At 51.0% G+C, this 27,873-nt stretch overlaps 1 protein-coding gene across 2 annotated transcripts; it reads right to left on the bottom strand.

Moving 5' to 3' along the window:
- Positions 1 to 3,426: 3,426 nt before the first annotated feature.
- ARFGAP2 (ARF GTPase activating protein 2) lies at positions 3,427 to 17,488 on the bottom strand. Of its 2 annotated transcripts, XM_073348236.1 has the most exons (17): positions 17,372 to 17,488; positions 16,721 to 16,839; positions 14,882 to 14,954; positions 14,173 to 14,304; positions 14,008 to 14,088; positions 13,039 to 13,141; positions 12,250 to 12,306; positions 11,494 to 11,538; positions 10,653 to 10,705; positions 9,995 to 10,131; positions 9,228 to 9,359; positions 8,579 to 8,707; positions 8,361 to 8,492; positions 7,029 to 7,155; positions 6,779 to 6,872; positions 6,484 to 6,602; positions 3,427 to 5,899 (listed from the first exon to the last, which is right to left on the bottom strand). In XM_073348236.1, exons 1-17 carry the CDS (start codon positions 17,441 to 17,443, stop codon positions 5,879 to 5,881), a joined length of 1,626 nt encoding a protein of 541 aa, XP_073204337.1. In that variant the 5' UTR covers positions 17,444 to 17,488; the 3' UTR covers positions 3,427 to 5,878. The 2 variants fall into 2 exon arrangements, with proteins under 2 accessions (XP_073204337.1, XP_073204339.1); XM_073348238.1 differs by lacking the exon at positions 11,494 to 11,538.
- Between the last annotated feature and the right edge of the window lie 10,385 nt (positions 17,489 to 27,873).

A 27,873-nucleotide genomic window follows, 5' to 3' on the forward strand; every position in this document is an offset into this window, starting at 1 on the left:
CTTTCCCTGCCCCTGAGCCCCATGGCCTGTTCCCTGCTTATTGGCCACGGGCCCCCCTCCAGTCCCCAGAACCCCATTCACAGCGTCCAGAGCCTCCCGCTGTTATCGGGGTGTCCGCCGAGCTTGCCCACCGCCTCCCTCCCGGCCCTCTCGCGGGGCGGGGCGGGGCTGGCCAGGCCAGCTGTGCCTCGCTGTTGTGATCAGCCGCTCGGGCCTCTGCCTTTTTCCGAAGCTGGTTTGTCATCCCCATGCCTGACTTTGATCGGACCTGAGTTGGCACAGCAGAGCCCACCTCCAACCTCCAGTGGCACCTCAGCCCCTACCTCACCCACTCTGCCAAGAGCCGTAAGTCTGGCACCCACTACACCCACCCCCCAAACCAGGGCTCAGAATTGCCTCCGCACAGGCCCTGAGCTTGGCTCTGAAGTACCAGCCTAACCCCTGCTTTGGGGAGCTGTTTCAGGGGATTTTTCTGCCTACCACCTCCCTAAGGTGGCCATGGTGGGTAGCTACAGTGGAGTGCGGAGAAATATCTCTGTTCCCTCACAAGCTCAACTGTTTTGCATCTATCTCTGGTTAGTCTTAGCCCTGGCAATCCCAGCCCACAAAAATAAGCTCCACCCGCTATGCTCTCCAGCTGCCTGAGGTGGAGGCAGAGTGACTTCCTCATCCACACTTGTGTAAGGGTATGTTCTACAAGGACGTGGTGGGTAGTGCCCAAGCCCAGTAAGAACTGAACACAGCCTGGAATATGGCAGGGAGGGGCAGAAGTGGTGCCTGAGGCCAAACAAGGCAGAGCAAATTAGTTCAAGACAGGAGGGGCTTAGGTTTTTTCTCATGTTCAGCAATGGATTCTGCTCCCCACCTCTCCTACAGTTCAACAGAGAGCCCTGTGGTCACACTGTTAAACATTAACACATTCAGTTGATGGCCTGGTGACCGAAAGGGTAACTTGTTGCTGAAACCCAGAGATTTTTTTTTACAGAGTCACAACCTAGAGATTGAGGACCTCCAGAGTTCAGACCTAAGTTTCAGAGTGACTCAAAACCTCTGCACTGGAGCAAAAGCAGCAGCATGAACACATTACTGAATTAGGGATAGCTCAGTAATAAATCTATAGTAAATTTAAGTGCAAAATTCAACTCAAAACAGATTCAGTCTTCCTTTTCTGTATGCAAGACACAGACCATCCCTCCAAAAATTACAGCAGTTTGAGTAAGGAATGAACTTCCTGAGAATGTACAAGTAAAACTCTTAATTAGCTTAGAAATTGAGGTAAACTAAAAATGGGTCCTTCAGAAATTTAGCAATCAAAACTTTTTGCCCCCAATAATGTGACAGAGTAACAGACGCTACAACTATCCCCTATAATTAAAACTCACTGAACTCTTTCACCACAGCTGTATTTCAATATTTTCTTTTAGATTAATGGTAATATCCCCCCAGTGATTCTTCATAGCTGAAAGTTTCTCCTTTAGCAGAGAAGCATACAATGGTCTCCATCAGAATTCCAAAGAACTGCCCTTTTTCAAAATGACTGCCATCGCCCATTGTTCGCAGAGGCCTGAGCCACAGTGGCCCTCAGTTGGTAGCCATTTTGAGAAAGATCGCTCATTGTTCTCAAACAGAATGTTCCTTGATGTTAGCTGTGGCTTCAGCCCCATTGAGAAACTTGGGAGCTGTCAGCCATTTTGAAACAAGACACTTCTGCATGATGACCTTTACTGAGAACAGCAGCAAATACAGATGCCAAGCCTAAGTATCTTTTGAAAAGTTTCACACTTTGCACCTGATCCCCTCAACAGATAGGGTGTGCAGAATAATAAGGGAGGTGGCGAAGGGACGGGAAAACTGGTGTGCACACACAAGAGTGTAAGGAGGTGTGAGAAACAGTGGGAATTGAGAGGACAGCAAGGAAGGGAAAAGTGGGGTGAAGAGTCCAGCTGATTTGCATTGCTCTGGCAAAACAAAGCAGCTGTAAACCCAGATTAATTGAAGCAACTGCTGTGCTGCTTCCAGAGGGTACCAATGAATCTAGCTATAAAAGTTAAAATTAAAAATTATTTAAGGCTGACACTTCATATTTTCTATTGATTAGAAATAGCACATGGTAATACTGAGTTTGTTCAGTGTTCACATATTACACCAGGTTGGCTCATGTCATAGCTTCTACAGGCCAAGCTCATGGCATGCATCATTCCATTTCCCTCACAAGCTCCCTGCATGCCATCCTCCCCTCTCCCTCTATTTCAGGGACTCCCTTCAACCCCACCCCAGGGACTCTGCACCTCATCACTCCACAGTACCCCAGGCCTCGACGTAGGCCCTTATTCTCCTCCATTCCTCAAATTCTTATCCTACTTTCTCTTTCAGAGAGCACAGGCAATGATGTGATGGAGATATTAGTATGATGGAATGTGTTGAAATGCTCCTATTATGAGTATACAATTAGACACCAGGATGAAGCTAAATGGACCTACTAGCCAGATGCCAGGAGCTCCAGGCATCTCCCCTGCCCCCTTTTGCCCCTGCCACTTTACTGATTTTCACCAAAATCAGTAGAGTTCTGCACATGGATAGCTAAAATAGTCCTGGCATTTTGGAAGTGATCAAATACAGCATTCAAAAGTTACCACATTACATTCAAACAGAGAAATACATTCAACTCAATGTCAGGACCTCACAAGCTCAGTCAGTGCCCCCTTCCCCCCCCAACCAAAAGCTACAACAACATAAATTTAAGGCTGAGTACAGATTAATAGTTTACCCTAAACTACATTACAGGAATATTATAATCATCCCAACCCAAAGAATTATAAACCCAGGAAATTCATGTAGTGGTTAAACTTAAAACCTAACTGACATTCCAGGGTTTAAACAATTCTTTAGAGTAGTAGCTTAGAATAAACTACATTAAACTCTCAACCTTAGCTCCACCTAAGCTTTGTTTCTCTAGGAACCCCAAACAGTGGGGCATCACTTTCCCCAGCTGGTGGCTTGATGTTTACTTGCAGTTTACTGATAGAGCTGCCACTTACACTAGGGTGTAACACACAAGGGCTGGCCTGGCCTGTCCTTAGACCAATCAAGCCAGCTTCAGCTCCAAGGCAAGGGTGGAAGGTTGCTAGTAAGTGGATTGCTCTATCCACCACCCACTTCTCCACTCGCTGCTGCCTCATTCCAGTAAGCTGCATAGCCCAGCATAAGCCGGCAGGAAAGAATTAGATGAGAAGAGGGTGGTTAGTGATTTGAAAACCCAAATCAGAACACAGCCATGGCCCAGCCAGTACAGAGCATCCCTCATGTAGCCCATGTTACAGAAGGGGGAGCTGCCCACATTTGCTTAGCCTGCTCCCTCTCACTCCTCCTTGCACAAACCCACCCAGCACCCCAGGCCCATTCTAGAAAGAGACTAGACAGAGAACATACAGGTGTCTGATTTTATTTAGTTGAGGGAAAGAATTCCACTTCACTCCTCCTCATATGGCTGAGCCCTGAGCCCAGCCACAAACACAGCTCATTAATACCCTTATCTCCTAAATAATACGAACAGTCCAGAGAAGAGAAATCCCTTCCCATCTCAGAGCAGGCCATAGCACCAACCTTTGCCAGCCTCTCCCTCAGACAGAGAGTAGCTGGAGAGGCTGTCGCTGCTTTGCTCCAAGACAATTTTAACAGTTAAAACCTAAGCATCAGTGCATATTTCAGAGCCCAGGGAGCACGATCTGGAGGAGGTGCACAGGGGATAGGGGAAGAACTGCAGGAAGGTAAGGCAGGCAGATGCTCAGATCCTGCAACTGTACAAATTAAGGTTGTGTGTCTGCACTGTACAATGAACAACCACAGAAAGGAGGGTGGGTAAGACCCTGCTGGGCCTTTAAGTCAGATGGCTAGAGCTTTCCCCCTGGCTTCCCCACTCCAGCAAATCTCCCCATCACTGTAGGATCTAGGCACCAAACACACATTAAAACATAAGGGGGCAACAGTCACTGCCCCTACAAGGGAATTAGGTCCAACCTGTAGCCACTGTGCTGCTGCTACACCTTACAGGTTGAAAGACTCATAGGGGAGTCTGCACAGGTGAGGACTGTCCATAGCTATTCCTCTGCCAACAAGTACTCAGAAAAAAACAACCCAGAAGTTTATTGGACCATAATTTAATTCCCCTGTTAAAATTAGGGGAGAATTCAGCAAAACGAAGAGATCCTGCCCCTCAGTAGTCCAGCATGAAGGAACTCAACTTAAGGAAGCTCCAGGTCGGTGTACTGCACACAGAGGCTCAGCATACTCTGCACTAGGCTCCTGGCTGGTGCCATGCCCCTGCTACTTGGGCATCAAGGCAGCATTGATGGGAGGGAAAGGAAAGGGGAACGCCCTTTGCCTTTTCTACCCACAGAGGGTGTTACTCAGCTAAAGTAACTTCAAAAAGGAAAAGGCCCAGAACCACTGTGCTGGGAGGAGCAGGGTCCAGCTTGTGCTGTTCCATCTCCATGTGCACAGAACAAGTGGAACCAGAGAGGGGACTGGAGCATGGAATTCAAGTAAACCAGTCTGGGAGACCCAGCATATTTGGGAGACTTGGCCTTGGGCTGAGCTATGCTGGCTGAATTGCTCTGAGTGGAAGTTGGGCCAGTAGAACAAACGGCCGCTGCCTCTATTTCCACACAGAATTTGAATTTTCATTTGTAAAAGTGTTGGGCCCTTTTCCCATTGCTAAGTGCCTTCAGCCCAGCCCTCAAGGGCCCCCTCTAAGGGTGGCCTACAGGTATTAACACTGTTGACACTTCCTGGTCAGGAGTAGAGAACCATCAGGAGGCAAGGTGGTTTGACACTATACATTATACAATTCCTCTCGGTGTCCCATGCCACCCCACCCCACAAGAGGCTCTGATCTGTTCCTCAAACAAAGCATGCACACACAGCCTAGCATTGCCAACCCTCCAAGATTGTCCTGGAGTCTCCAGGAATTAAAGATTAGTCTTTAATTAAAGATAACGTCATGTGATGAAACCTCCAGGAACATGCCCAACCAAAATTGGTAACCCTGTCACAGCCCCAGCTTAGCTGGAAGAAGCTGAACAAGAGGTGTGTCTGGGAAATAAGACATCCTGGGTTTCTACACCTAGCCTGCAGATACCTCTGCAATGCTCAGCTCCCTTTGGAGTCCAGGCCTAAGCTTGGCCTCCTGATGTAACAAGACTAAGTTCTTGCTTTGCTGGGGTTATTCTGTCTATGCTGATTTACAGAAACAGTAAATGTGACTTAATTTACAGAAGGGAGGTGCTCCCACTTACTACGCTACCAAAACAGATTCCTGCATGTCCTAGGAAAACCCAATGTAATTTTCAGAACAACATTTACTGCTATTTCCCACTGCTCCTGCCATGTGGTGACTGAATGGAGCTTCCCTCCCCAGCACATTAGCTCTGCCATTCTAGCCTGTGTATGGGGAAGGGGTGGCATCACTGAGCAAGACACATGGGGGTCATTTCCTTGTGGACCAGATGATAGGGGGCAACTGGGAACTCCCCAGACACAGTCACTTGTTCAGACAACAAGCTATGGGCCAGTGAGGGCTGGAGCTACCTGCACCTCCTGTCTCACAGGTCAGAGCAACGTGGGGTTTCTGAGACCAGGCCTCCCACCCTAGTGGCTGAAGGTTCGGTTTGAGGGCATATTGGTTTCTAATAGAGATGAGACTCCAGAGCTATTTGGAAAGGATGTTGGGCATGGGCATCTCCTCATGCCCTTCTGTTTCTGTTGACCTCACCCACCCCGCCCCAGACAGACAAACGAATCCTGCAGCATAACTCCAAACAACTCAAGGTGAGACTGGTGCCTCTCGCTGGCATTCGTCTGAGCTGCAGTCCAATGGTCATCAATATGAACCATAGCGATCCTGAGGAAGGAAACACACCCTGAGTCACTGTCCCAACCACTCACATTATGAGGAGACAGCTGCAGATAGGAACACCCAGAGATGCTTAACATTCCTAGGGACTTGAGAGACAGACCAGCACAGAGCTAATCACAAACATTTGGGATGCCAGGCCAAAAGGCAGGTCAGAGGAAAGCAGTCCCACTGTGGAGGACTCTGCCCAGGAATGCAGAATGGGGGGGAAGGAGACCTTAGGGCAATAAAGGGTCTTCTTTACCAGTGCAAGAAGGTGCTCTGAAATCAGCCCCAAAACAGATTTACTACAGTGGCATGGAATGGCCTCAGCTACTGGAGGGCAGCAGTCATTAATTGTAGCATGAAAATGCCTGCACAGGAACTGGTCCCTGCAAACCCACTGTGCATATGCAGAGCCCAAGCAGAGGATAAGGGAAGGCAGCTTCCTGCAGATGAGGCAAGAGGTAGGAGGCTGAAATCCATAGGGTCCAAATTCAGCTTATTTGCCCTGCTGTTTATCTGTATATGCCCAGTAGGTAGGACGCACAGACCCCCACCCCTGGCCACAGTGAGGAACACCCCTGCCTCACCTGGAGAGAGTTCATCACACCGTTGGCTAGAACGGCCATCTTGCCAGCAACAGATTTTACTCCTTGCTTGAACTGGGTGATGTCAGCTGCAGGCAGCACGTTCCCAATTGACACGCCACCTGCCAAGAGCCAGCAAAAGGGGTGGGTTGGGGTCTGAGGGCAAGAATAGCCCCCTCCCAGCAGGCCCTGCTTATTCAGCGCCATAGCAGCCCCTCAGCCATGACCCTTCTAGGCTTAGATCCAGGAGTCTGCCATTGTCTGCCCACTCCCCTCCCTTAGCTAGGTACTAACAAACCTGCTGAGTGCGCGTTCTCAGCCTCCCCAAAGAGGTCTGCGGAGCTGATGGCACTGCTGCTGGAGAGCTGCTGCAATCGAGACCTGGCTTCATACTGCATCAAGGAGAAAGCAGAAGACTCAGACTCAGCTACAACAGAAAGGGATGAAACCAGGGCTTGAGACAGGATGGGAGACGGTGAGGCCAGGGGATAAGTACCAGTCCAAGTACAGCAGGAAAGGCAGGTGCAGGGGATAAGCGTGGCACTTACCTCAGCATCTGCTTCCCGCCCAAAGAACATATCTGAGGAGATGGCTTTGGCCCCGGCGAACTTCTGCCGAGCTTCATTTGATTCCACTGCAGATGTCCTGCTCTCTGCCTCCCTCCTATTGGTGGGTCTGAGGGAGATGAGACAGGACAGAGACCTCATTAGATCTTTGTGCTCACTGAAGCAGCAAGGCAGGCAGCTTATCAACTCCGCTCTGCTGATATCCACATTGCAAACCTACAAAGCCACAGGCATGAGCCACTGCTGATCCCCCATCAGGAGGGCAGTTTAGCAAAGCTGAGTTTGACTGGCGGTCATGAGGTTCTGTTGTGATTAGTAGCCCTAAAAATTTACCCCAATTGTAGCTCAAATGTAAAAAGTATGTGTAAGTTCATAAATAAATGTTACAATAACCCATAACTTTCTCCCTGTTTGAAAATTAATCATGGAAAATAGGTCAAGTTGTTTTCAATAATCAGTGTTATTAAACAAGTGTAAGGGAACCATACAGAGCAACTGGATTAGTGCAAACAAAAAAGGGCCTGCTGATACAGTTCAAGGACTGTTGAAACCATGGTTGGTAAAACATCCTTTACACCACAGGACAGAGTACAATTAACCCTTTCCTTTTCATCAAAAAGGTTGTTTTGAAAATAAGAGGCTCTGATATTTTGTCTCCAAAAAGAAAGATTTTAATAGATTTAATTAAGTTTGTTTTGCATAATCACACAATTCCAGTTTCACTATAGATGTTTTTGTTATAATTTCTTGGATCTGATCCCTGAACTTTCAACACTGGAATGAATGCTTTTGGGTGTTTGCCAAGGAACCAAGTAAAACCAAGGGCCTCTGTAGAAAGAGCCCCCCCAAACTTAAGCATCACTGTTCTATTGTTGGACAGTGGAATTTATAAAACACCTTTAAACTCTTTTGGTCCTTGAGATCAGTGCAAGAGTTCCCATTGTGCCACTAGGCCATGGGCTTCCCTGTTAGGCGAGTCAAAGGCCAGAGTCTCTTTCACTAAGGAGCCAGTGTAGATACTGGGTACTTCCTGTCTCAGTGACCTAGCCCAAGGGACTGCTCTGGGTGACACACTGAAGGCTCTATTTTGTTTTTGGTTGCTGTACCCATGGAGATGAGGTTTCCATAGATCCTGCTCATAGCACAAGGCATGGGAGAGGCTTGTGGGGCTGGGGTTTAATCATCTGTGTTTGGACACTGACATCGTCGCTAGCCTGGTTCCCCTCGGACACCAGCCTAGATCCACCTCACTGCAAGGCCCACCCCTTGGATCCAGAGTCTGAGCTCCAGGAGCAGCAAAGTGGTGCCCTTTACCTCTCTCCAATGGGCCGGATGCTGGAGATGGTCACTGCAGCCTCCTCCTCCCCTTTGTCAACACCCCAGGAGGAATCCGTTTCCCATCGCGAGCTGAAGGCATCTCCCAGTGAGAAGGGATTATCTTTGTACCTAGGGACCAAGCACAGGGGACTCAGCTAGGTCAGCCACAGGAAACCCAGGACTAAGCCAAAGACCACAATGAGGTTCAGCCTTACTTGGGGGGGCCAGATGTGAAGCCTCCGGCATCCTCAAACAAGTCCAGCTGGGAGCGAGAGGATTTTGCAGCCACTGGTGTCTCCTGCTCAATCACTTGCATCTCAGACAGCACGGAGTGAGAGACGGAACTAACAAGGAGGAAGGGAGTCAAGGCTTGGGCTTCAGGGACCCCCAACCAGGGGGTGGCAGTATCCAGCCAACCCTACAGCATCCTGCTTCAACTAGAACTGGCCAACCCTGAGAAGATGTGGGTGCTAAGAATCATGAGCCAGCAGAGCCTGGCTCCAGCACCATCTTATGATGCAACTGGACTAATTCAACTCCACCTAGGAGTCTACTGGACTGAGATACCAAGTGTTCTTTCACTTCTCCATAACCCAACGATGCTGCAGGATAGCAAATGCCACCAATAATGCCCAGGGGGTCAGAGACCTATGGGGGGGCCAGGCTTTGAGTAGAATGCAGGGCCCGCCTCATCCTCACCAGGGATGGGAGTGATTCCAGACACGGCTCACCACACAGGCATTCTGAATCACTTATCTGTTAAGATGGCAGCAGGCTCCCGCACTAATCTAAGCCAGAGCAAAGCACCCCCAGATAGTCTTTCCCGCAGCAAAGTACCACCCCAGGCATCCCCAAAATAAATACCTTCTGGACACCAATCCCATGCCCAGTCTCTCAGCTTGTTCACGTTTCTTCCCTTCCAGGTTCTGAAGTTTCTTTTCCTCCTTTTTCCGATCGATCTGCAACTCCTGATAGGCCAGTCGCATTGAAGTGACTCTAAAGGAAACAATAGGAGTGGATACAAGGTCACCTCTCCCCCAAGGTGAATTCTGTGGAATGGTGGGGTGGAGGGGGAAGAAAAAAATAAAATAAAAAATCACTCTGGTCATATCTACACTGGGAAAGATAGGTTTATGCAAAAACAAAGCAATCACATTGTAAAATCCTAGCATAGAAAGGGCATGCTGTAGTTTTCTCGATGTAGCTTGATCTACACTAGGATTTCATATTGTGTTCACTTTCTTATAAAAGATTAGTGTACAAAGTCTCTGAGCACGAACAGCAGGTCCTGATCCCAGGCCAGTCTTTGGAGCAGGCCCAAAAATGGCATTAGTGGAACAGAGCCAGAATCTATGGAGCAACAGGGAACTGCCACATCTACCAACCCAAACCCCTTTCAGAGGCACTGAATCGAATAGTCACAGCAATGCCGCTTCTGCCTTGCTGGAGGGACAACTCCTACTTCAGATTACCTTCTGCTCCTGCCCAGAGAGCTACTTTGCTGCTTGTTCAGCACCTACAGGCTAAGAGTTCTCAGGGTAGAGAGCATCAGCCTCATGCCAATTTCATTGCCCTGGCAAGCAAGTATTCAGCCCATGACTGTGGCTTCTTCCCCAGTGCTTGACACTCACATGGACTCCTCAGCTTGTTTCCTCGACTCCACCAACTGCTGCTCCCTCAGCTTCTCAGCCACTTGGGCTTGTCGCTCTATCTCACTGAAGCTCTGGCTGCTCACTTTCTGGGCTCCAAGCCCCTTTTTTGCACCCAGCTGGATAAAACAGACCCAGAGTGAGAATTTCTCCTTAAGACGCCCAGGGGAGTTCAGGGCCCATCAGAAATACCCAGCACATCAGGCCTTCAGCTTTTCTGGTTCAGTGCCCCACACCACATAGCAGCAAGTGACTGATGTTTCAGAAAGCACCTAGAGAGAGTGAACTGAACTACTTGTGCAATGCAGTATGGGATTAGCCACGTGCATTCTGGGCCCACCCGTGGTACTCACAATACCGCAAGGCATGATAGTTTCACTGCCTTCAATATAGCAAGGCATTGAGTGTGCGGGGGGAAGGAAGAACCAATAGACCAGAGCCTCATCAACTGGCTAATCAGGCAGAAAGCAAAGGTTTCATGAACAGGCATCAGACACCTCAGAAGGAGGGCCAGGTTCTGAGGCAGCCTCAATAAGGGTAGCAACGTGAAGTGCCAGGGAACAAGCCATGACCAGGGGAAGGAAAGCAGGGATGCATAAGGTGCAAGGGAGAGCCCCCTGTAATAGGAGCTCCGACATACCCCTTTCTTGGCAGTGCCTGGCTTCTTCTTTCCAATGAGGGAAGATTTTAGTTCTGGAACAGGAAGGGAGGAGTGAGTGAACAGGAGTGAAAGCATTCAACAAGCTGGGGTTAGTTCATAACAGCCCAGGCAACAGCCCCCACACAAAAATCCACAGCCCAGCCGCAACGAAGTCCAGGACACATCATGCAGTTTCACAGCACAGCCCAGGTGACTTCACCCGGCCAAGAATGAAGCAGCGAGACCACCATGAAGAATGAAAAGCTTCAGGCACACAGGTTGTGGGCCTGGATGGGAGGATGTCACTCTGAGGGAAGTTCTGGCTGCACCAATAAGTGACATGTCATGCAGCTGGTGTCCTCTATTTGGTGGTGAAGGTGGGGTCAATGGACAAAGACTCGATCTGTCTGTTGGGAGAGCTCCAGCAGTGTCTCAGAAAGGAAAGGCAGCATCAGGGAGAGGTGGGAAAGCAGGGCTGGTGCCCACCAAAGATGCCTCTAGGGAGAGTCATCCAGAAAGCCAGAAGAGTCCAAGCAGCTGGCAGCATAGCTATGCCCCAGTTACAGGGAGACATCTGGAAGGGGCACTGAACCACTGTGCCCGGGAGGCTGGTTGTGAAGACCCCACACCGAAGGATGGATCCCAAAGCCCAATGGGGCACAGAGGCAGCCAGCAGCTTCCCTCACCCTTCCTTCCACCTGGAATCTGCCAGTTCGGGGGCAGAAGTTTGGATGTACTCTGCTGCCCAGGAATCCAACATTAGGGCTGAAGGCAGAATCACAGAAGAGGGCAGGCAGAGGTGCCACAAGCAGCCAGTGCAGGCTATTTGTTAGCCAGTTACCTCTGGCAGGAGCAGAGCCTTGTGCAGACAGACACATGGACGCGTCTGAGGGAGAGAAACAAACACAGGGAGGGAAAGGTTTACTCTTGGACTAAGGTTTACATCAGGCCTGAGCACAGTGCAGGTCAGGAGTGCACACACTTCCTAATAGGGAGATGCAGGCTCCAGCCACACACTACAGAGCCAGGAGGACAGCATTGTAGGACCTGCCGTCCTTGTTGGCCACACCTCCATACTGAAGAGGAGGCTGAAGCGAGCTGACTGTATGCCAGTTATATGCGGTCATTGGGTTCCTAGAAAATTACTAGAATGGCCCTTGGGCAGTTAAGATCTAGTCACCTGTGCTAAACCCTAGAATGGGAGCAAGCTGTTGGGAATGAGATGCACATTTAAGTTTGGGTGAGGAGGGCAAACGAGGCAGGAAGTCTCCAGTACACAGAGTGGAATCAATGGCTGCAGAGTCTGGGCCTGTGGGTAACCTAACGAGAGCCAAGAGCACAATGTGATTGGAAAGCCAACAACAGATCCCTGAGGGCAGACTCCACAGGAGGATAAATTCCTATTATAGAACGAAGAATGGGCTCAAGCCAGTTTCAGCTCTACTGATCTCACTAGTGAAAACCTGCACAGACAGCTACTCTGCCAGGCCCAGAGCCAGCTAGAGCCAAACAAGAATGACTCACTCCCAAGGACAGGGTAACAGGGAGGACAGGTGAGGCACTGATGTAGGAAAAACCAGAAGGCTCTCTCACTTACCCAGAGGAGCTTTAGGAGACGTACTCAACAAGTCAATAGATGGGCCTTCGTTGGACTCTATGGAGACAAGACGAGCAGTCAGACTACAATGAGGAAAGAAGTTTACAGATTTACAGCCTCTCCTGCCTGACAGGGGGCTCTCAGTGCCCCAATCCCGAACAGATGCATTCCAGGTGTTTCTCAGAAAGCTACAACATCCGCAGAGCGCAGATGACTCTTCACAGCAGCTGACAGTCTTCATTCAGCAAGTTACTCCTTCTAAAAATTTCTTCATTAAGTGAGTCAAGAAACCATCGAGCACCAGCTTACAGGGAGATGCATGAAGCTCTTTCAAGGAGCAGCTCTTCTTCCACATCCCTGATTCTCTGTGGCTCCCTTCCCTCCCTGCAACATCTACCTGGAAATAGAATCTCTATAACTCTATATTCACCTGCCCCAGCTCCATGCACCCCATATGCAGACCCCATATATTGCAAGGGACAGTGCAGAAAGCTGCAGCAGAAAGGATTATAAGGGCTGCAGATGAGCACCAAGAAAACAGGTCAGGCAAACCCCGAGTCATAAAGATCCTGTTTCCATGCACATGCTGCAAGGAGAGCGAAGAACTACACAATATCTCTGATCTGGGAGCAGAATGAGTTTCCCAGACGTATCCATTTCACTGGAACTCCAACACCATGTTGCATGGAACTTCCACTCATTGCCCGAGCAAGGGAGAATCTGAGCCTTTCCAACCCCAGCCCAGTGAGATTCTTTGCTGGAAGAGAAGCTGTTCAGCAGTGAACTCACGTGGCATCTCGCTGGTTTCCAATGGCTTTGCTGCTCTCTCAGACTCCAGTGAGGACAATGCTGGATTCTGACTGGCCTCTGCCACATCCCAGGTACTGGAAAGCTTAAAGGTTGAAACATGATGCAATGAGTCTCAAAGGGATAAATGACCCAGTACAGATACCAATCCCACCCCAGGTGAATAGTGACTCCACCCAGTTATAGATCAAAAGAGGATAACATGTACCCAAACTGCACATATCATAGCTTCTCCAGAGACACTGATTACGTTAGGGGCCAGTCAGCATTCCCTCAGGAGTTCCAAGAAATCATCAGTGGAGGGAGAACGGAGCTGAGCTGGATGCAGTGGGGTAGGGAGACAAGAGGGACAGTCTCATTCAAGAGGTAGATAAATGGGATGCCATCACAATTTAGATGAAGGACTGTCCATATTTGAGGGGATAACCCCCACCTGGCTCCCTGGGGGACAGTAGACGACTATCCTGGCTATCCTACATTCCCTCAGGTCTGTTCCCATTTTACTCCACTCACAAGAACCGTATGAGCAGTGGCTCAAATCTAACAGACCTGGGCCTCTAAACAGCAGGGGTAATTTGTACACAAGCTCCTGCTGGCTACCTCTCCTTGGCATAACAGTCAGGAAAAAAAAAAAAAAGAGAGAGTCTATGTAGTAAAGGGGTAACCAAAACAAGGCCAAAAGGAGCTGACAGAGTTCCCCAGTGGTGCTCAGAGCTGTCCTTCACCTACAATGCAGAGTGGCAGCAGGCAGAGGTTCCAGTCTGCAATACTCCACTCCTGGACCATGCTATTGGCTGGGAACTGTAGTCTTCACAGGCTGCAGCTCCATATTACCAGTAAGGTCAGGTGCAATCAGCCTTTTTCATGTAAACAAGGTGTGAAAGCAGGCTCCTGGAAAGTTGACAAAGCAGCTTTCAACAGGGAGAGCCACATCTAGCTGGTTTGTCTCACCTGTGTGTGCTCCATGAAGAAGTCAGCATCATTCTTCTCAGGGGAATGGCCTGGGGTTCCACTCAGTCCATCTATCAGGAGCTGAAAGGAAGAAGACATCACATGTGACTCAGCAATCAGCATTATGCTTCTTTCCCACTGTCGTACAGGCTGGTCAGCACTTACACTGGTGCCATACTTGGCCATGGCAGCACTCGCCAGCTGCCGGATCTTCTCCCTGTACATCTGGGCAGCTCGGCTATTATACTTGGCATTGGCATCTGTGGTTGTGCAGCCATGTTGGCGGAAGAAGGCAGTCTGAGGAAAAGCGGATAATCAGTTTACAGACAGTCAAGTCAAACTCCCACAAGCATCAGACATCAGTAACCAACTTGAGAGCAGCAGTAACAGGAAGCGGGAACTTCCCAGTGAATGAGGAGTAAAGTGCTTTATCCCAGGAATATATCAGCTACTGTTCAACTCCGCCTGCTCTTCCAGGATCCAGAGATTCAAGAACCCACTACCAGCCCTTCCCAGGGAGGAGTGCTTCTGAATCACAGCATGGGGCAAGGGCTTCTAGGCTCTTCCTGAGCAGAACTCCCTTATCTTTAAAAAAAATCCTTCAGCTCTCATGTAAGGGAGATCTAGGAAAATGACAGACCTATATATCAGGAGTCTCTAATCTCCACCAGGGTCACTGTTCTGACCCCTTAACTGGAGATAGAAAATGAAAGTGCCTCTCTTGTCCTGCAGGTATCCAGAGACAGCAAGACCGAGAGGAGAATAGTATCCATGCACCAAGAAAGTCATGTCAGGAGGAGCTGGGCACACAGGAAGCAGAGAATGCCCACAACTGAAAGGGAAATCAAACAAAATGACTATAGAGGTTCCTCACCGCATTGGCATTGCTGCCCACTTGCATACACCTCAGCTGGAACCAGCTCCAGTTTGAATCCAGCTCTGTAGACCTGTACAAGAACAAATCAGCTAGATCAAGAAGATGTAGGTGTCCTGGATTCAGAACCATGTTATTAGCCAGCCTGCTCTGAAAGTGACACTAATACACATCTGGGGGAACAGATGCTGGAACAGATACTAAATGGAGAGAGAAACCTGGAAAGTAGAAATTCTTAGGGAGACAGCAGATGGGAAGTTTAACAGGAGGGTCACTCACTATAGCAAGCCAAAAAAGATTGCAGTGGCTTCATATCAGTGAGCAGGGAAGGAACAGCTTTCTTCCATGGCTCTGGTGCATGTGCATCTGTGCCTGAAATATTACCTTCTGTTATGGCATCCAAGTGCCAAAAAGGCAAAAGGGATGCAGATCAGAAAAGAGCAGTACAGTTATCCAAGGGCTGAGGGTCTGAGTTATGATAAAGATGAAGAGGTAAATCTGTCTACTCTAGTTAAGACATGACTTAAGGAAAGACCAGTTTGTAAACATCCAAAGCGTGTAAACAGCAAAGAGGGTAACAGGAAGAAGTGGGAAAATTTGGACAAATAAATAGTAATTTCTATTACAATCATGCCTAGAGACCCACAATTATAGACCAGGACCCCATTGCACTAGGCACTGTACAGACCCAACAAAAAGACAGTCCCTATCCTAAGGAGCTTAAATACCATGAGAAACACGAAGATAGCAGGACTTGTGAGGCTGAGGAACAATCTCTGCAATGGAAAGGGTGGGAGTCCTATCACTTGAGACATGAACAAAACACCAGATAATGTTCAGTGATGACCTACCTTGCTGGGGTTGGTCTGAATAGGCCCAATACATCACCACCTCTTACTCTTCTTCTTCCTTGCGCTACTGCCATCAAATGGGATCTGCGCTATGAGCGCTCTCACTCCAAGGTGCCCTGGGAGCTGTGTCCACTGTCTCAGCCTCTATCACACCACATGCTAAAACATCTTCTTCCTTTATGACATCCCTCCACTCTTTGGGCTGGCCTTAATTTGCTGGACTCTTTACCCACATAGTTGGCAAGACTGCACTTTACAGGACCAAACCATCTGAGCCTGAACTCCCTCATTCTTTTGTTTATGGGTCTCACTTTGAGTAAGTCTCTCACACACATATGCCTGAGATGGCCTTTCTTCCTTACACCACTCTCCTCCTCAACATTTACTTTTCTGTGGAACCAATCATTTGTTCATTTTTCTTCTTTGTTGCTCCACAATGAGCACTATACATTAAAACTGGACTGCCCACCATTTTTTTTAGACTTTCTCTTTTAATCTTACTGGTATCTTCCCTATCACAAACTACACCACTTATGTCTAACCATTTCAGTCGGGCATTTATCATCTTAGCTCTAATTTCATCCTTCATTTCCCCTCTTACTGATATTACTGAAAAGGGTGAAATTCTTTGCTAGTATTCCAGCTCTTACACAGAATAATCCAAATGCTCTTCCCTTAAGGGTAATGCACGTAACACACTGGTGGTCTGAGGACTATTTCACTGAGTTTCTTCATATGTTAAAAGAGCTGAGAGCCAAATTCAAAGCGTTACACTTTCAGCAAGCTATACAGAAAATTGTGCACTTTTGAGAATGAAGTGCCTCCTGCTTGACAGAAGTCCTCCTGATAATCAAACCTCAGCTAATTCCAATAATTACAAGGTAAGCAAATGTTGTGAGTGAATGCATCCTTGATCTGCAGATCAAAACATCTTTCCGTTCCCCACAATGCATCCCCCCATTTCAACTCCTGAGCTAAACATACAAACCTGATGAAGCTTAGATGCACACCCAGTGACCTGTGCACTCCAGAGCAGTCAATGCACAGAAATACGCCATAGGAAATACTGGCCCAGCTTGGATTCTTAGCACCACAGTCAAAACAGGCCTAGAGGAAGAGTAAGGAAGTCAGAGAGGGTCTGAGAGATGGTCCTACCATCAGCTTGAGGAGCAACAGGGAGGTCTGAGCTGGGTGGGGTTGTATCCCCGCTTCCACACGAAAGCAGCAGAGCTAGCAGGTCAAATGCTAAAATAATAAGTGTCCCCTGGCGCTGGGCAGGCCCCCCGCATCCGCTTCCAGCCCCCGCTCACCCCGTTCCGGCTGTGGCGTCCCGGGCCGCTAGGCCACTTCCAGCGGATCAACGCCTCGCACCACGGCTGGCTGCCTGGCCACCGGCCCCGGACGTGCCGCCACCCGGGAAGCTGCCCCTGCCCTGGCAGCGGGGCCGGCCGCCCCAGGCGAGAACGGGCCTGTCTCGCTGCACGGCCGCGGGCACCCGAGGCCGGGCAGGGGGCACAATCCGGGGCAGCCCCCCAAGCCGGCAGGGGCCGGGCCCCGCAGCTTCACCAGAAGCAGAAGAGACAGGAAGCGGCTTCGGGGGCCCAGTCCCGACCGGGAGGACCCGGCCCCGCTCCGGTACCTTATTGGCCGGCGCCGCCCGCAGCCGCTTGAACAGAGTCTGAATCTCCGGCTTGCTCGGCTCCGCCGCCATGGTCTCTCCTTCCCAGAAAAGACCGGGGCGACGGGTCCGCGCAGGGTCCAATCCGCGCAGGGGCGGAACTGACGACGGGTCCCTGCCGGGGCCAACCACCGTCTACGCCGCCGCCATGACACCCGGGGCAGAGTAGTCAGGACGGCGTGCGGATTTAGAGCCCCCAGGGCTCTGCCGGACGATGCCCAAGGCCTGCTCCGCCATTAACTGTCCGAACCGGGACACGCGGGAGAACCGCGCCCGGGGTCTCTCTTTCCACAGGTCGGCGCGGGATCGGGCCCTGATGCTGCTGCGAGGGGCTGGTATCCCTGTGGGCGGGGCTTCCCGGGGCTGGTATCCCTGTGGGCGGGGCTAGTATCCGGGGGGCGGGGTCTGGTTTATTCTCCTGAGGGAAGGGTTGTACCTGTGGCTCCATGACCAGCAGGATGGGGGGTGCCACGGGGCAGGCCTGGGCGTGGGGACCGGGATGGACGGGGGGTGCCACGGGGCAGGCCTGGGCGTGGGGACTGGGATGATGGGGGGTGCCACGGGGCAGGCCTGGGCGTGGGGACCGGGATGGACGGGGGGTGCCACGGGGCAGGCCTGGGCGTGGGGACCGGGATGGACGGGGGGTGCCACGGGGCAGGCCTGGGCGTGGGGACCGGGATGGACGGGGGGTGCCACGGGGCAGGCCTGGGCGTGGGGACCGGGATGGACGGGGGGTGCCACGGGGCAGGCCTGGGTGTGGGGACCGGGATGGACGGGGGGTGCCACGGGGCAGGCCTGGGCGTGGGGACCGGGATGGACGGGGGGTGCCACGGGGCAGGCCTGGGCGTGGGGACCGGGATGGACGGGGGGTGCCACGGGGCAGGCCTGGGCGTGGGGACTGGGATGATGTCTGTCGTGTGCCGTGTCTCACGCATTCCCATGGTAACGTAACAGGACTGAGAAGTTCACCTGTCTCTCTGCAGCTTCCCCAAAGCCCATGAGCTGAGGAAGAGGTGGATGTTGGCTGTGAAGCGCATTGAGCCTGGCTCCAGGAAGCTGTGGATCCCAGGTGCTGGAGCCTGCCTCTGCTCGCAGCACTTCACCCAGGATGAGTTTGAGCTTTATGGAGGGCAGAAGCGGCTGAAGGCTGGTGTGATCCCATCTGTGTTCTCCTTTAAGGTGCTGTGGACTGTGGACAGGGGAGGGCCTGGTGGTGATCACAGAGCCAGCCATCTTAGAGAGGAGCTGTATGTGCATGTAGGCCTTCACAGACCAACATCCAGCAACAGCCCTTGCCCAGACAGCCTCTGGCATAGTGGACCTTAGTGTCAATGAAATCATGGCTATTCCAGGGACTAGTCCCTCCAATTCAAGTATGCTAATTGCCCCCAGTTAACAGAGCTTCTACTTTAGCTCATAAAATAGGGGTATGTGCTTTGGGTGCTGATGGTCCTACATTCAATCCTGCTGATGATTGCAGTGCGTGGCTACAGCATCTCTCCTTCATATTTGTAAACTAAGTCAGAAATGGCAAAGCCTTAGTAGGTTCCCAACAAATCTGCCCTCTTGTGTGAGGGCAGGAGTGTTCCCTGCAGCCCCTATAGTCTTCCAGGATGTTGTCCAGTTTTAGAGTAAGAGACTGTATCACTTATTCTGCTTGCCCTGGCACCAAAGCCATATATAGCGTGACTGTTTCCTCCCTGAGCAATGTCATGAAGAAAAGATGGATTGTGTGATTAAAGGATAGGATTTCTGGCTTCTGTTGCAGATCCTGCTGCTGACTTCTGTGGGACCTTGAGCAAGGTTTGTGAGGCATGGTTTCCCTGTATGTAACACAGGGAAAGTGATACTTCCCTATGTGCTGGGGATACAAAGGAAGCGTGTGGAGCTCCTCAGTTGAATGAGGCTAGAGAAGGACAAAGTATGTTGAGAAAGATGTCTCTGAATATGTAGCCTCATACCTCACTGCAAATTCAGACCTGGCCTTCCATCCATTCCCTCCCCTAGGCTATGCTCACCATTATCTGTCTCCCAGTGTAGGTCTGTGACTGGACTTATCTGCTCTGGATCAAACCTAACAGCTTCTTGCAGTACTCTCCTCGCAGCTTGAGACACTGATGTTTATTACCCTTTTTTATGAAGCACCAACCAGTCTTCCATCCTCAGCACATGAGAACCATTTCACAGATCTCTGCATTAGTAAAAATGTCATCTTGTTGAGTTTCTTCTTGGACTGTTTTTCTTCTGGCACAAGAGGGCTGACCTCACACTATTACAGTGTGTCCCTTCTCCTTCTTGCCATGGCCATTCATCAATGATAGTGGATGGAGGGGGATGCTCTCTGTTCCATTACTCCTACTGACTCCTCCGTTCCACAGGTGGTCTTTGTTTAGAGATCAGATTATAATAATGAGGTTATTTAAGATAGATAGAAGGGAGCTACTGCCCTTGACTCTCTATCTCTGCAGCCCTCACATAATAGGCATTTTGCAACTTAGTGTGGGAAGCACCAAAGACCAAGTCAATGAAGTATCCTCTTACACAGCATGCAAACTATGGCCTCTGAACAAGATTAGCATTACAGGTATGACCTCTCTCAGCAGTGACGGCTTCATCTACTGTTAACCTCTATCCCCCAGCCCGTGGATCAAAAACCTAGCAGAAGTGTGTTATGAAGGCCAACACATCCAGGTTCTGCCAAACCAACAGGGGAAGCAAATTCCAGAGTTGAGAGCCCCCCCTCTGCCCCACTAAGAACACCTAGCCAGCAGTCTCTAGATGTTCAAAACAGGGTTGTTGTGCCGGCCGCTTCCCGGAGTGGCGCCGGGGCCAGGGCAGGCAGGCAGGGAGCCTGCCCTGGATCCAGTGCACGCCATTGCCACCCTGGAGCCGCTCCAGGTAAGCGGCACCAGGCCGGAGCCCGCACCCTGAGCCCCTTCTGCACCCCAACTCCCTGCCCTGAGTGCCCTGCCTGCACCTCAACCCCCTGCTGCACCCTGCCTGCACCCCATCCCCCTGCCCTGAGCCCCCTCCCTCACTGTGCACCCCCTCCTGCACCCCAATCCCTTCCCTGAGCCCCCTTGTACGCCCCGCACCCCTCCTGCACCAACCCCTTGCCCTGAGTCCCTTCCTGCACACCACACTCCCCTCTGCACTCCAACCCCCAGCCCCAGCCCTACATTCATTGCCCTGCATACAATTAATTTCCCTACCCAGATGTGGCCCTCTGGCCAAAACGTTTGCCCACCCCTGCACTACAGGCTTGAATCTCTTTGGCTAGCCTAGATTTATTGTGCTGTCACATTTATTGGCTGTGCTGCAACAGGAACAACTTCGCCAGTGTCTCTCCATCAAGTTCCTCGCAAGCGTTCCTGTCCCTGTTGATGGCCCAGCTCTTGACAAAGTTTCTCTGCTCAGGATGATACCTTCTGATCCTATCTACAGGTTTCCGTGAAAGCAGCAAGAATAGTGAATCACTGGCAGTAGGCATATTCAGCTTTTTTGTTTCCTTTACTGGTGGAGGAAAGATCTCCTGCCTGTGACTCTTCTCTGGAAGTGACTGCTCTCACATAAGTACTGGGCAGTTCTCTGTTTCCTGCAGTTGTTTCTTTCACATCTCAGCCTGGTCAGATGATCAGTCCCTCGATGCCAGGTTTCTGAGCTCCAACCTGGCGGCTTGTCCCTCACCCCCTGACTTCCAGGTCCTGCCTTGCATCTGGCTTCTGCCCCTGCTCTGTGTTTAGAGCCCCACCCCTTTCCGAACTGCTATTAAAGCAGATCAGGAGCCAGTTCTAGCCTCCCAATCTCAGTTCTCCTTGCTGTTTCCCAGCCCTGCTCAGGAAGCAATGGCCTCAAAGAGCATCCATTACATGAGGGAAAACAAGTGAAATGTGACCAAGTTTGTTCTTGACGCTTGCTATGTGGTTGGGGGCATTTCCCAGCATAAAAGGTCCTGCTGTAAACAGGTGTTTGAGCTGAGGTTCCAATTTAAAGAGGAAATCCAAGAATCCTGTGCAGGAAGTAGGGAAATAATCACAGACAACAGTTTCAGAGGCCAAGAGCAAAGGTGGAAGTGGAGCAATGGGGATGGAATCTACCCCGTACTTACAGGGCCTGGCCCAAGAGAGAAAAATGGAGAATCTCCAAGGATTACCTTCATGTGTTCCAGTGAGTGGGGGTGGGCTGCCTGGGACAAACAACATTTATTCCTGATAGGGTTGGGCAGGGAGAAGCAGGAACCCAGTAGGCAAAAGTGTACACTGGGCTGAGAATCAGGGTGTTGAGAAAGGAAAATTCAGGAGATGGCCAGTAACCAGACTTCCTGTGCTGATTGGAGACATGCCCTGCCAACTAGAGCTGCTGGCCTCTTGTGCCATTACTGAACAAGGAGTCAGAAGGGATACACAGGAAAGGGGCTACTGTGGATTCAGTGAACAGTGAAAAACACCTCGGTAAGAAGCAACTCCCCATGGGGCACAGTATGGAATGGGTAGTGCCCAAGGGGGTCTATCCTGGGACTGTGGGGACAGAAACAATATTAATCCAAGTCTTGCACTTTGTATCTTCAAAGCACTTTACAAATGGTAACTAGCCCTCACAGCCCCCGGGAGAGGAACCAGCATCAACCCATCCTACAGCTGGAAAACTGAAGGTGCAGAGACAGGAGGTCTTTGTTAGCCAAGTCCGCCCAGCAAGTTAGTGTCACATCAGAGATAAAAACAGTTCTGCTCCATGTCTAGATCTTGTTGTCTTTTGGTGTAGGTGGTTCCAGCCCATGGGTATCACAGAATTGCTAGAAACAGGAATAGTGCATTAAAATGAGAGAGTCAGTAATGAAACCTCTCAAACCCAAACCTGAATGGCTTAGCTGCCTAGAACATGTCAATGCAGTAGCTAGCTAGGTGGTTTCCCCAAGTTATCCACTCAGAGCTCCAGGTGGCTGTGTGTGGGGCTCTCTGCTCTGAGAAGCTACCCCACTTGTTGGTCTTCAGCCAGCATTTTTGTAGTCACTGGAGATTTCCTAGGAGTCCTTGCATGTGGACAAATCCTTTTTCTGGGGTTAGCCTTAATAAGTTTCCTAGCCCCAGCTCTGCTGGCCCACTGGTGACGAGAGGGCCAGCTCCATTTCTGACTCTGATGCAGCTAGTCTTGGTGGTATCTATCCCTATGAACACTGGTGCCCAGCCCAAGAAAATTCATTAGTATAATTTCTCTCACATAGGTTTGCACATCAGTGGTGTTCCCTTCCTTTGAAAGGACTCTTGTGGTCCCGGCTCCTTTCAACTTCTCTGCCCAGGTGCCTCTATAGAATACTTGAGCCATAGTTACACGAATCCAGCACTGCCCATAGTTTGTACCTTCACTGTATGGCTTCTCTGGGTCCCAACTGTATTAATCGAAGACTGAGTTACTATGAGCTTGTGTAGGCAGGGCTTGTCTCCTTCCTGTTTGTACAGCACCAAGCACAGGATGGAACTCAGTAAATGACCCCCTGGGGTGGGGGACTTCAGTCCCCAGCCAGGCCAGAATCTGGCTGCAGTGATCGAAGAGGGAGAGAGCAAGCATGACCATACAATGAGAAGAGGAGGAAAAGGAAAAACACAGAAGCCAGAGGATTTTCTCCAGCTAAGCAGAGTGAGTGGCTCTTGACATGCCACTGCTCTCTATAGCCCTGGAGCAACTGCCCCTGGAAAAAGCCAGTACAGTTTAGGAAAGAGAAAGAAAACAGAGAATGGCAACAAAGCTGCTAAGAGCATTGGAGGAAGAAAGCCACAAGGGAGAGGTTTATGTACTGTTGGAAGGAGATTAGCTGGGGGCAGGAGCAGCCTCTGAGCCTCTCTAGTGTCTTATTCTAGCTTCAGGCTGTTGTTTCATTTAAGGAGAGTTTGTGTTTGTGTGTAAGTTTTAGGCTGACTGTTAGGGGAATGATCAGCAGATCAGGGAGCGGGGGCTCAATGCTGTAAAGATCCTAGAACAGGCTATGGCCGATGTTTGTGGGGAGAATGGACGATTGTGGAGGGGGATGACTGGGTGATCAATCATTTCTGGTCTCCTTATTAACCATTCTTAGCGCTGCTGGCAGGCAGAAGCCTCTTCAGCACTGCTCCTGTCCTTCCAGCAGCTCACAGCCCTCTGGAGTTTCTACATCACTCTTTAGGTGTAGCCAAAACCTGGGCCAGGGCAGCTGATGGGATTTACAGGGTAAAGGAGGGAGGATGGTTCTGTGACTGAAGGAGAGGACTAGGTGAGTCAGGACCTATGGGATCTGTTCCAAGCTCTGCCAGTCACTCAGCGTGGGATCCCTTGGGCAAGTAACGTTCCCTCTCTGAGCCTCAGTTTCTCTGTTTGTAAAATGGGGGTAATAAATGTCTCCAGGGGGCTGGGAGGCTGAATTAATATGTTCAGGGCAGTGCAGAGTATTATTAATAGCCCTGGGGTTGTGGCCCTGTTGGCTGAGTCCCTCATCTGCACTGGCCTCCCCAGTGGCTGAGTCTTCCGAGGCTGTTGCTCCTGCCTGTGCCACTCAAGGTCTGTGTCAACTATGTACCCTGAGAGTCCCTATTCCCTGCACATGGGTCACACATTTATTAGTCATGAACTTATTGCTGCTTGAATGATCTGAACTTCTGCTCCACACAGAAATCACCCAGAGGGCAACGTCCACCCAGATCCCTTAAAGCTCTGGGTGCCAATATACCGTCAGTAGGCGCTAGTGAGACTATTTCACCAGCAGATGTCTCTCCAGCTCAATCTAAAGTGGTAAGTAGAAATGCCAGGGGCACCCAGGGCCAGGTTTGATGCCAAAAGCCCAGAGCACCCATCCCCTGGGGCCTACAGTTAAGACAGGACTTATTGCCTGTGATGCAGGAGGCTGGGAGTAGCTTTGTATGACTGAGGTGCAGTTGGCAGTAACAGGAATGATTCCTGCCTCTCAGGCTTCATAGATCTCAGCACTCAGGCTGGCCTCTGACAGGAAGCTGGGGAGGGGAGAAGACCAGGTGGCCAATGCTGATGGCTTTAAAAATTAACTTCTCACACTGTGTGAAAATGTCCTTGGCTCTCACAGTGGCTGGGGAGGGAGGGCCAGGAGCTAGGTCAGCAAGAATATAGGATAGGTAGGTCATTGGAAGGGTGACTGAAGCTCCTCTGTGTCTCTGCAGGTGGAGCTCATCCACGCTGAGCACCAGTACAGCCTGATGGAGGGCAGAACAAAATCCCCTCTCCCCCCGAGCCCGGTGCTAGGGAGCGAGCGGGCGCAGGATGCAGCCCAGCGGCGCCTCACCTACTATCGGCTGGAGCTGCGGAGTGTTTTGGAGGGCCTGCGGGAGCAACACCTCCTCCCTGAGGACAAGGAGCACATGCTGCGAGCCCAGTTTACTGGTACACAAGGGGGATGGGAACTGAGGGGTTGGGAATACTGACCTCGCTGCCCTTTCAGAGACCACGTGTTAAATAACAAGACTTGTCCTGCCCCAGAGCCTCAACCTGACATGGGAGTCAGCACAGTGAAGGGGGTGAGACCTGGCTCTGGCCTTGGGGAGTACAAGCTGCTCCCGGCCTGTGAACGGCGCATTTCTTCTCCTAGAGACAGTTAAATGGTGTTCCTCCCCCATCGATGGCAGCAAACCCAGAGGAGGGGGTTTTGTACCCACTTTACCCCACATCCCTTTTGAGCTTTAGGGCCTTGTACCTACTAGAGCCCTGAGTATACCCCAAGGAAAGGGCCTCATGTCTGCTCTCTGCCACAAACTGCAGTAGAGAAGGGTACCTACTCTGCAGATCTTTCTCACAAAATAAGCCCCAGCCCAGGGGGCTTTCACCCTACTCTCTGCCCCATTCCCAATACCCATCTCTTTGCTCTAGCAGACTTGCAGCTTGACTTGCGCTATGAAGGAACCCAGCGTGGGAGCTACCCGGCCACCATGCGCAACTTCGCCGTCTCGCTTCATCTGTTCTCACCCAAGGCCTACGAGTGTGTGGCGAGGACTTTCCAGCTGCCAGAACCCACCACCTTGCATGTGTGCGTCTCTCCTACATGCATCATTCCCTCCACTGCTGGACAAATGCTATTAGGAAATCTCCACCAGCACTGGGCACAGGCCTACAGAGTCTCGTTATTGAGCCCTGTCTCTAATCCACAGAGCAGGCTAGGAAGACGTAATTACGAGACTCTGTTGAGCAAGCGAGGTCCCAGCACCTCCCAGCCCAGCTACAAGAGGCCATGTTTTGGAATTGGACCCTGCTGTCTTGCAGAGGGGCCTGGAATCTCTTTCGGGCCTCATGGGAGAGTGTGGCAGATCAAGCCAAACTTACAGCACTAGGCAACATGTACAAAATCAAGAGAAGAAAGTGCAGGAGCTCTGAGAGCAACCTTCACCTATTCCAGGGAACAGGGCTGGAGGCCAGAGGACCACTGTTTTAGTGTCCAAGAGGGACAAGAAGGGAGAAGCAGGAACCTGCCAGCCAGTTACTTAGACATTGGCCCTAGGCCAGGGGTGGGCAAACTTTTTGGCCCAAGGGCCACATCTGGGTATGGAAATTGTATGGTGGGTCATGAATGCTCACGAAATTGGGGGTTGGAATGCAGAAGTGGGTGAGGGATCCAGCTGGGGATATGGGCTTTGGGTGGGGCCAGAAAAGAGGAGTTCGGGGTGCAGGAGGAGGCTCTGGGGATGAGGGGTTGGGGGTGCAGGAGGGTGCTTTGGGCTGAGACCGAGGGGTTCGGAGGACAGGAAGGGGATCAGGGGTGGGGCAAGGGGTTGGGGCATGGGAGCAGGGTGGGAGTGCAGGTCTGGGGGGCACTTAAGCAGCTCCCAGAAGCAGCGGCATGTTCCCTCTCCGGTTCCTACACGGAGGCACAGCCAGGCAGCTCTGTGCACTGCCCCATCTGCAGGCACCATCCCTGCAGCTCCCATTGGCCGTGGTTCCTGGCCAATGGGAGCTGCAGGGGCAGCGCAGGCACCATGTAGAGCCTTCTGGCTGCCCCATGTGTAGGAGCCGGAGGGGGACATGCTGCTGCTTCTGGGAGCCGTGTGGAGCGAGGCAAGCTCCTGACCCTGCTCCCTGGCTGGAGCAAGGCAAGCCCTGGAACCTGCTCCCTAGCGGGAGCTTGAGGACCAGATTAAAACATCTGGAGGGCTGGATGCGGCCTCCAGGCCATAGTTTGCCCACCCCTGCCCTAGGCTGAGGATCAGGGAGCTGATGTGTAAACATCTGGGTGATGTGGCCAATAACAGGCAGACGCTGGGCTTAATGAGAAGAGGAATTGTCAGCCTCCAGTGCCGTTAATGAGCCACGAGAGAGGGACCAGTGCGGCTTTGAACAGGGATTAATGGAGAACCACAAAGTGGTGAGGGGAGCAAAGAGGGGAAACAGCAGGGATCAGAGCCAGGCTTTCTAGCCAGTGTTTTCATTATCACCTAGAGGCTGGAGTGGTATCAGATTTACTGACAAGCCTGATGCAGACACATAGGAAACGGGGAGAGGAAACAGCTGAAGAGGCTGGGACAGTGAGAGCTGAAGACACAAAGATGCATCAGTCTGAGATACCCTTACACCCAGAGAGGCAAGAGGACACAGGTGTGAAGTGGGGGAGGGGTGACTAGTCTGAAGAACCAATGGGGTGGGGAATAATAAGTTTGGGGTGCTGTGTAGTAGCATTCAGATGTGTCCCTAGGCAAATGGCATGTAATACTAAAGTAGTAACAGTGCTGCTCTCCCTAGCCCTGGGGCAGCCAGAACACTAAGTGCAGCTGTCAGCTCCACACCCGAGAAGAGAATGGGAAGAAAAAAGGGCAAACAAACCAGAAAGACAGTTCTGGGGATTAGAGGACAGGAGAGATGAGGCGAGCCCAAGGAGGGTTAACTGAAAGAGGCTTAATGAGAGAGAGGAGCATGCCTGTTGTCTGAATACCAGAGAGAGATGGAAGGGAGCTTAGCCTCAGGCTGCCTCTGCTTCTCCTGTCCTCAGTGGGGGTGACAAGGGTGGGGGAGTTTAGCTTAGACACCAGCTTGTCTCTTCCCCCACAGATCCCATGGGAAGAATCCCATCCAGGTGTGTGGCTGCATCCTCACCTTTTGTATTCTCTGAAAGTTATGTTACTTGCCAATGAACGTCCTATTCCTATCCCAGTATGGTGCTTTTGCAGCTTCCCTCCCGGGTAATCTTCCTCTATGTTCTCTATTGCAGGTGGCTCTCAAACCCAGATTACAGGCCAGGGTTCAGCCAGCAAGTCTTTAGTGTACTGGCAGAGAGATCACAGGCAGGGGATAGAGACTTCCAATCCTGTTCTCTGCTCATTGGTGCGATGTCATTGGAGAGGAGAATCCAGTATGACCAGCACACCAACAGCATGCAGGGGCTAGTGGACTTTGGTGCTGGGAATTATGATGCAGATGAGGTGCCAGCAGCAGGAGAAGCCCTCATGCTTGTGGCAGTAGGATTCCAGGGGCATTGGATAGCT

Source organism: Lepidochelys kempii, chromosome 6 (assembly GCF_965140285.1).
Source record: "Lepidochelys kempii isolate rLepKem1 chromosome 6, rLepKem1.hap1, whole genome shotgun sequence".
Lineage (NCBI taxonomy): Eukaryota > Metazoa > Chordata > Testudines > Cheloniidae > Lepidochelys > Lepidochelys kempii.

What these genes read in the sequence shown, in the direction of transcription:
- ARFGAP2 (XM_073348236.1), bottom strand. Translation starts at nt 17,443, where the DNA reads ATGGCGGCGGAGCCGAGCAAGCCGGAGATTCAGACTCTGTTCAAGCGG. An exon ending in ATGGGATTGGTGTCCAGAAG is followed by an intron (nt 8,708 to 9,227) that starts GTATTTATTTTG and finishes CCTCCTTGTTAG; the next exon opens with TTCCGTCTCTCACTCCGTGC. An exon ending in GGCGGGAAGCAGATGCTGAG is followed by an intron (nt 6,873 to 7,028) that starts GTAAGTGCCACG and finishes TCCTTGATGCAG; the next exon opens with TATGAAGCCAGGTCTCGATT.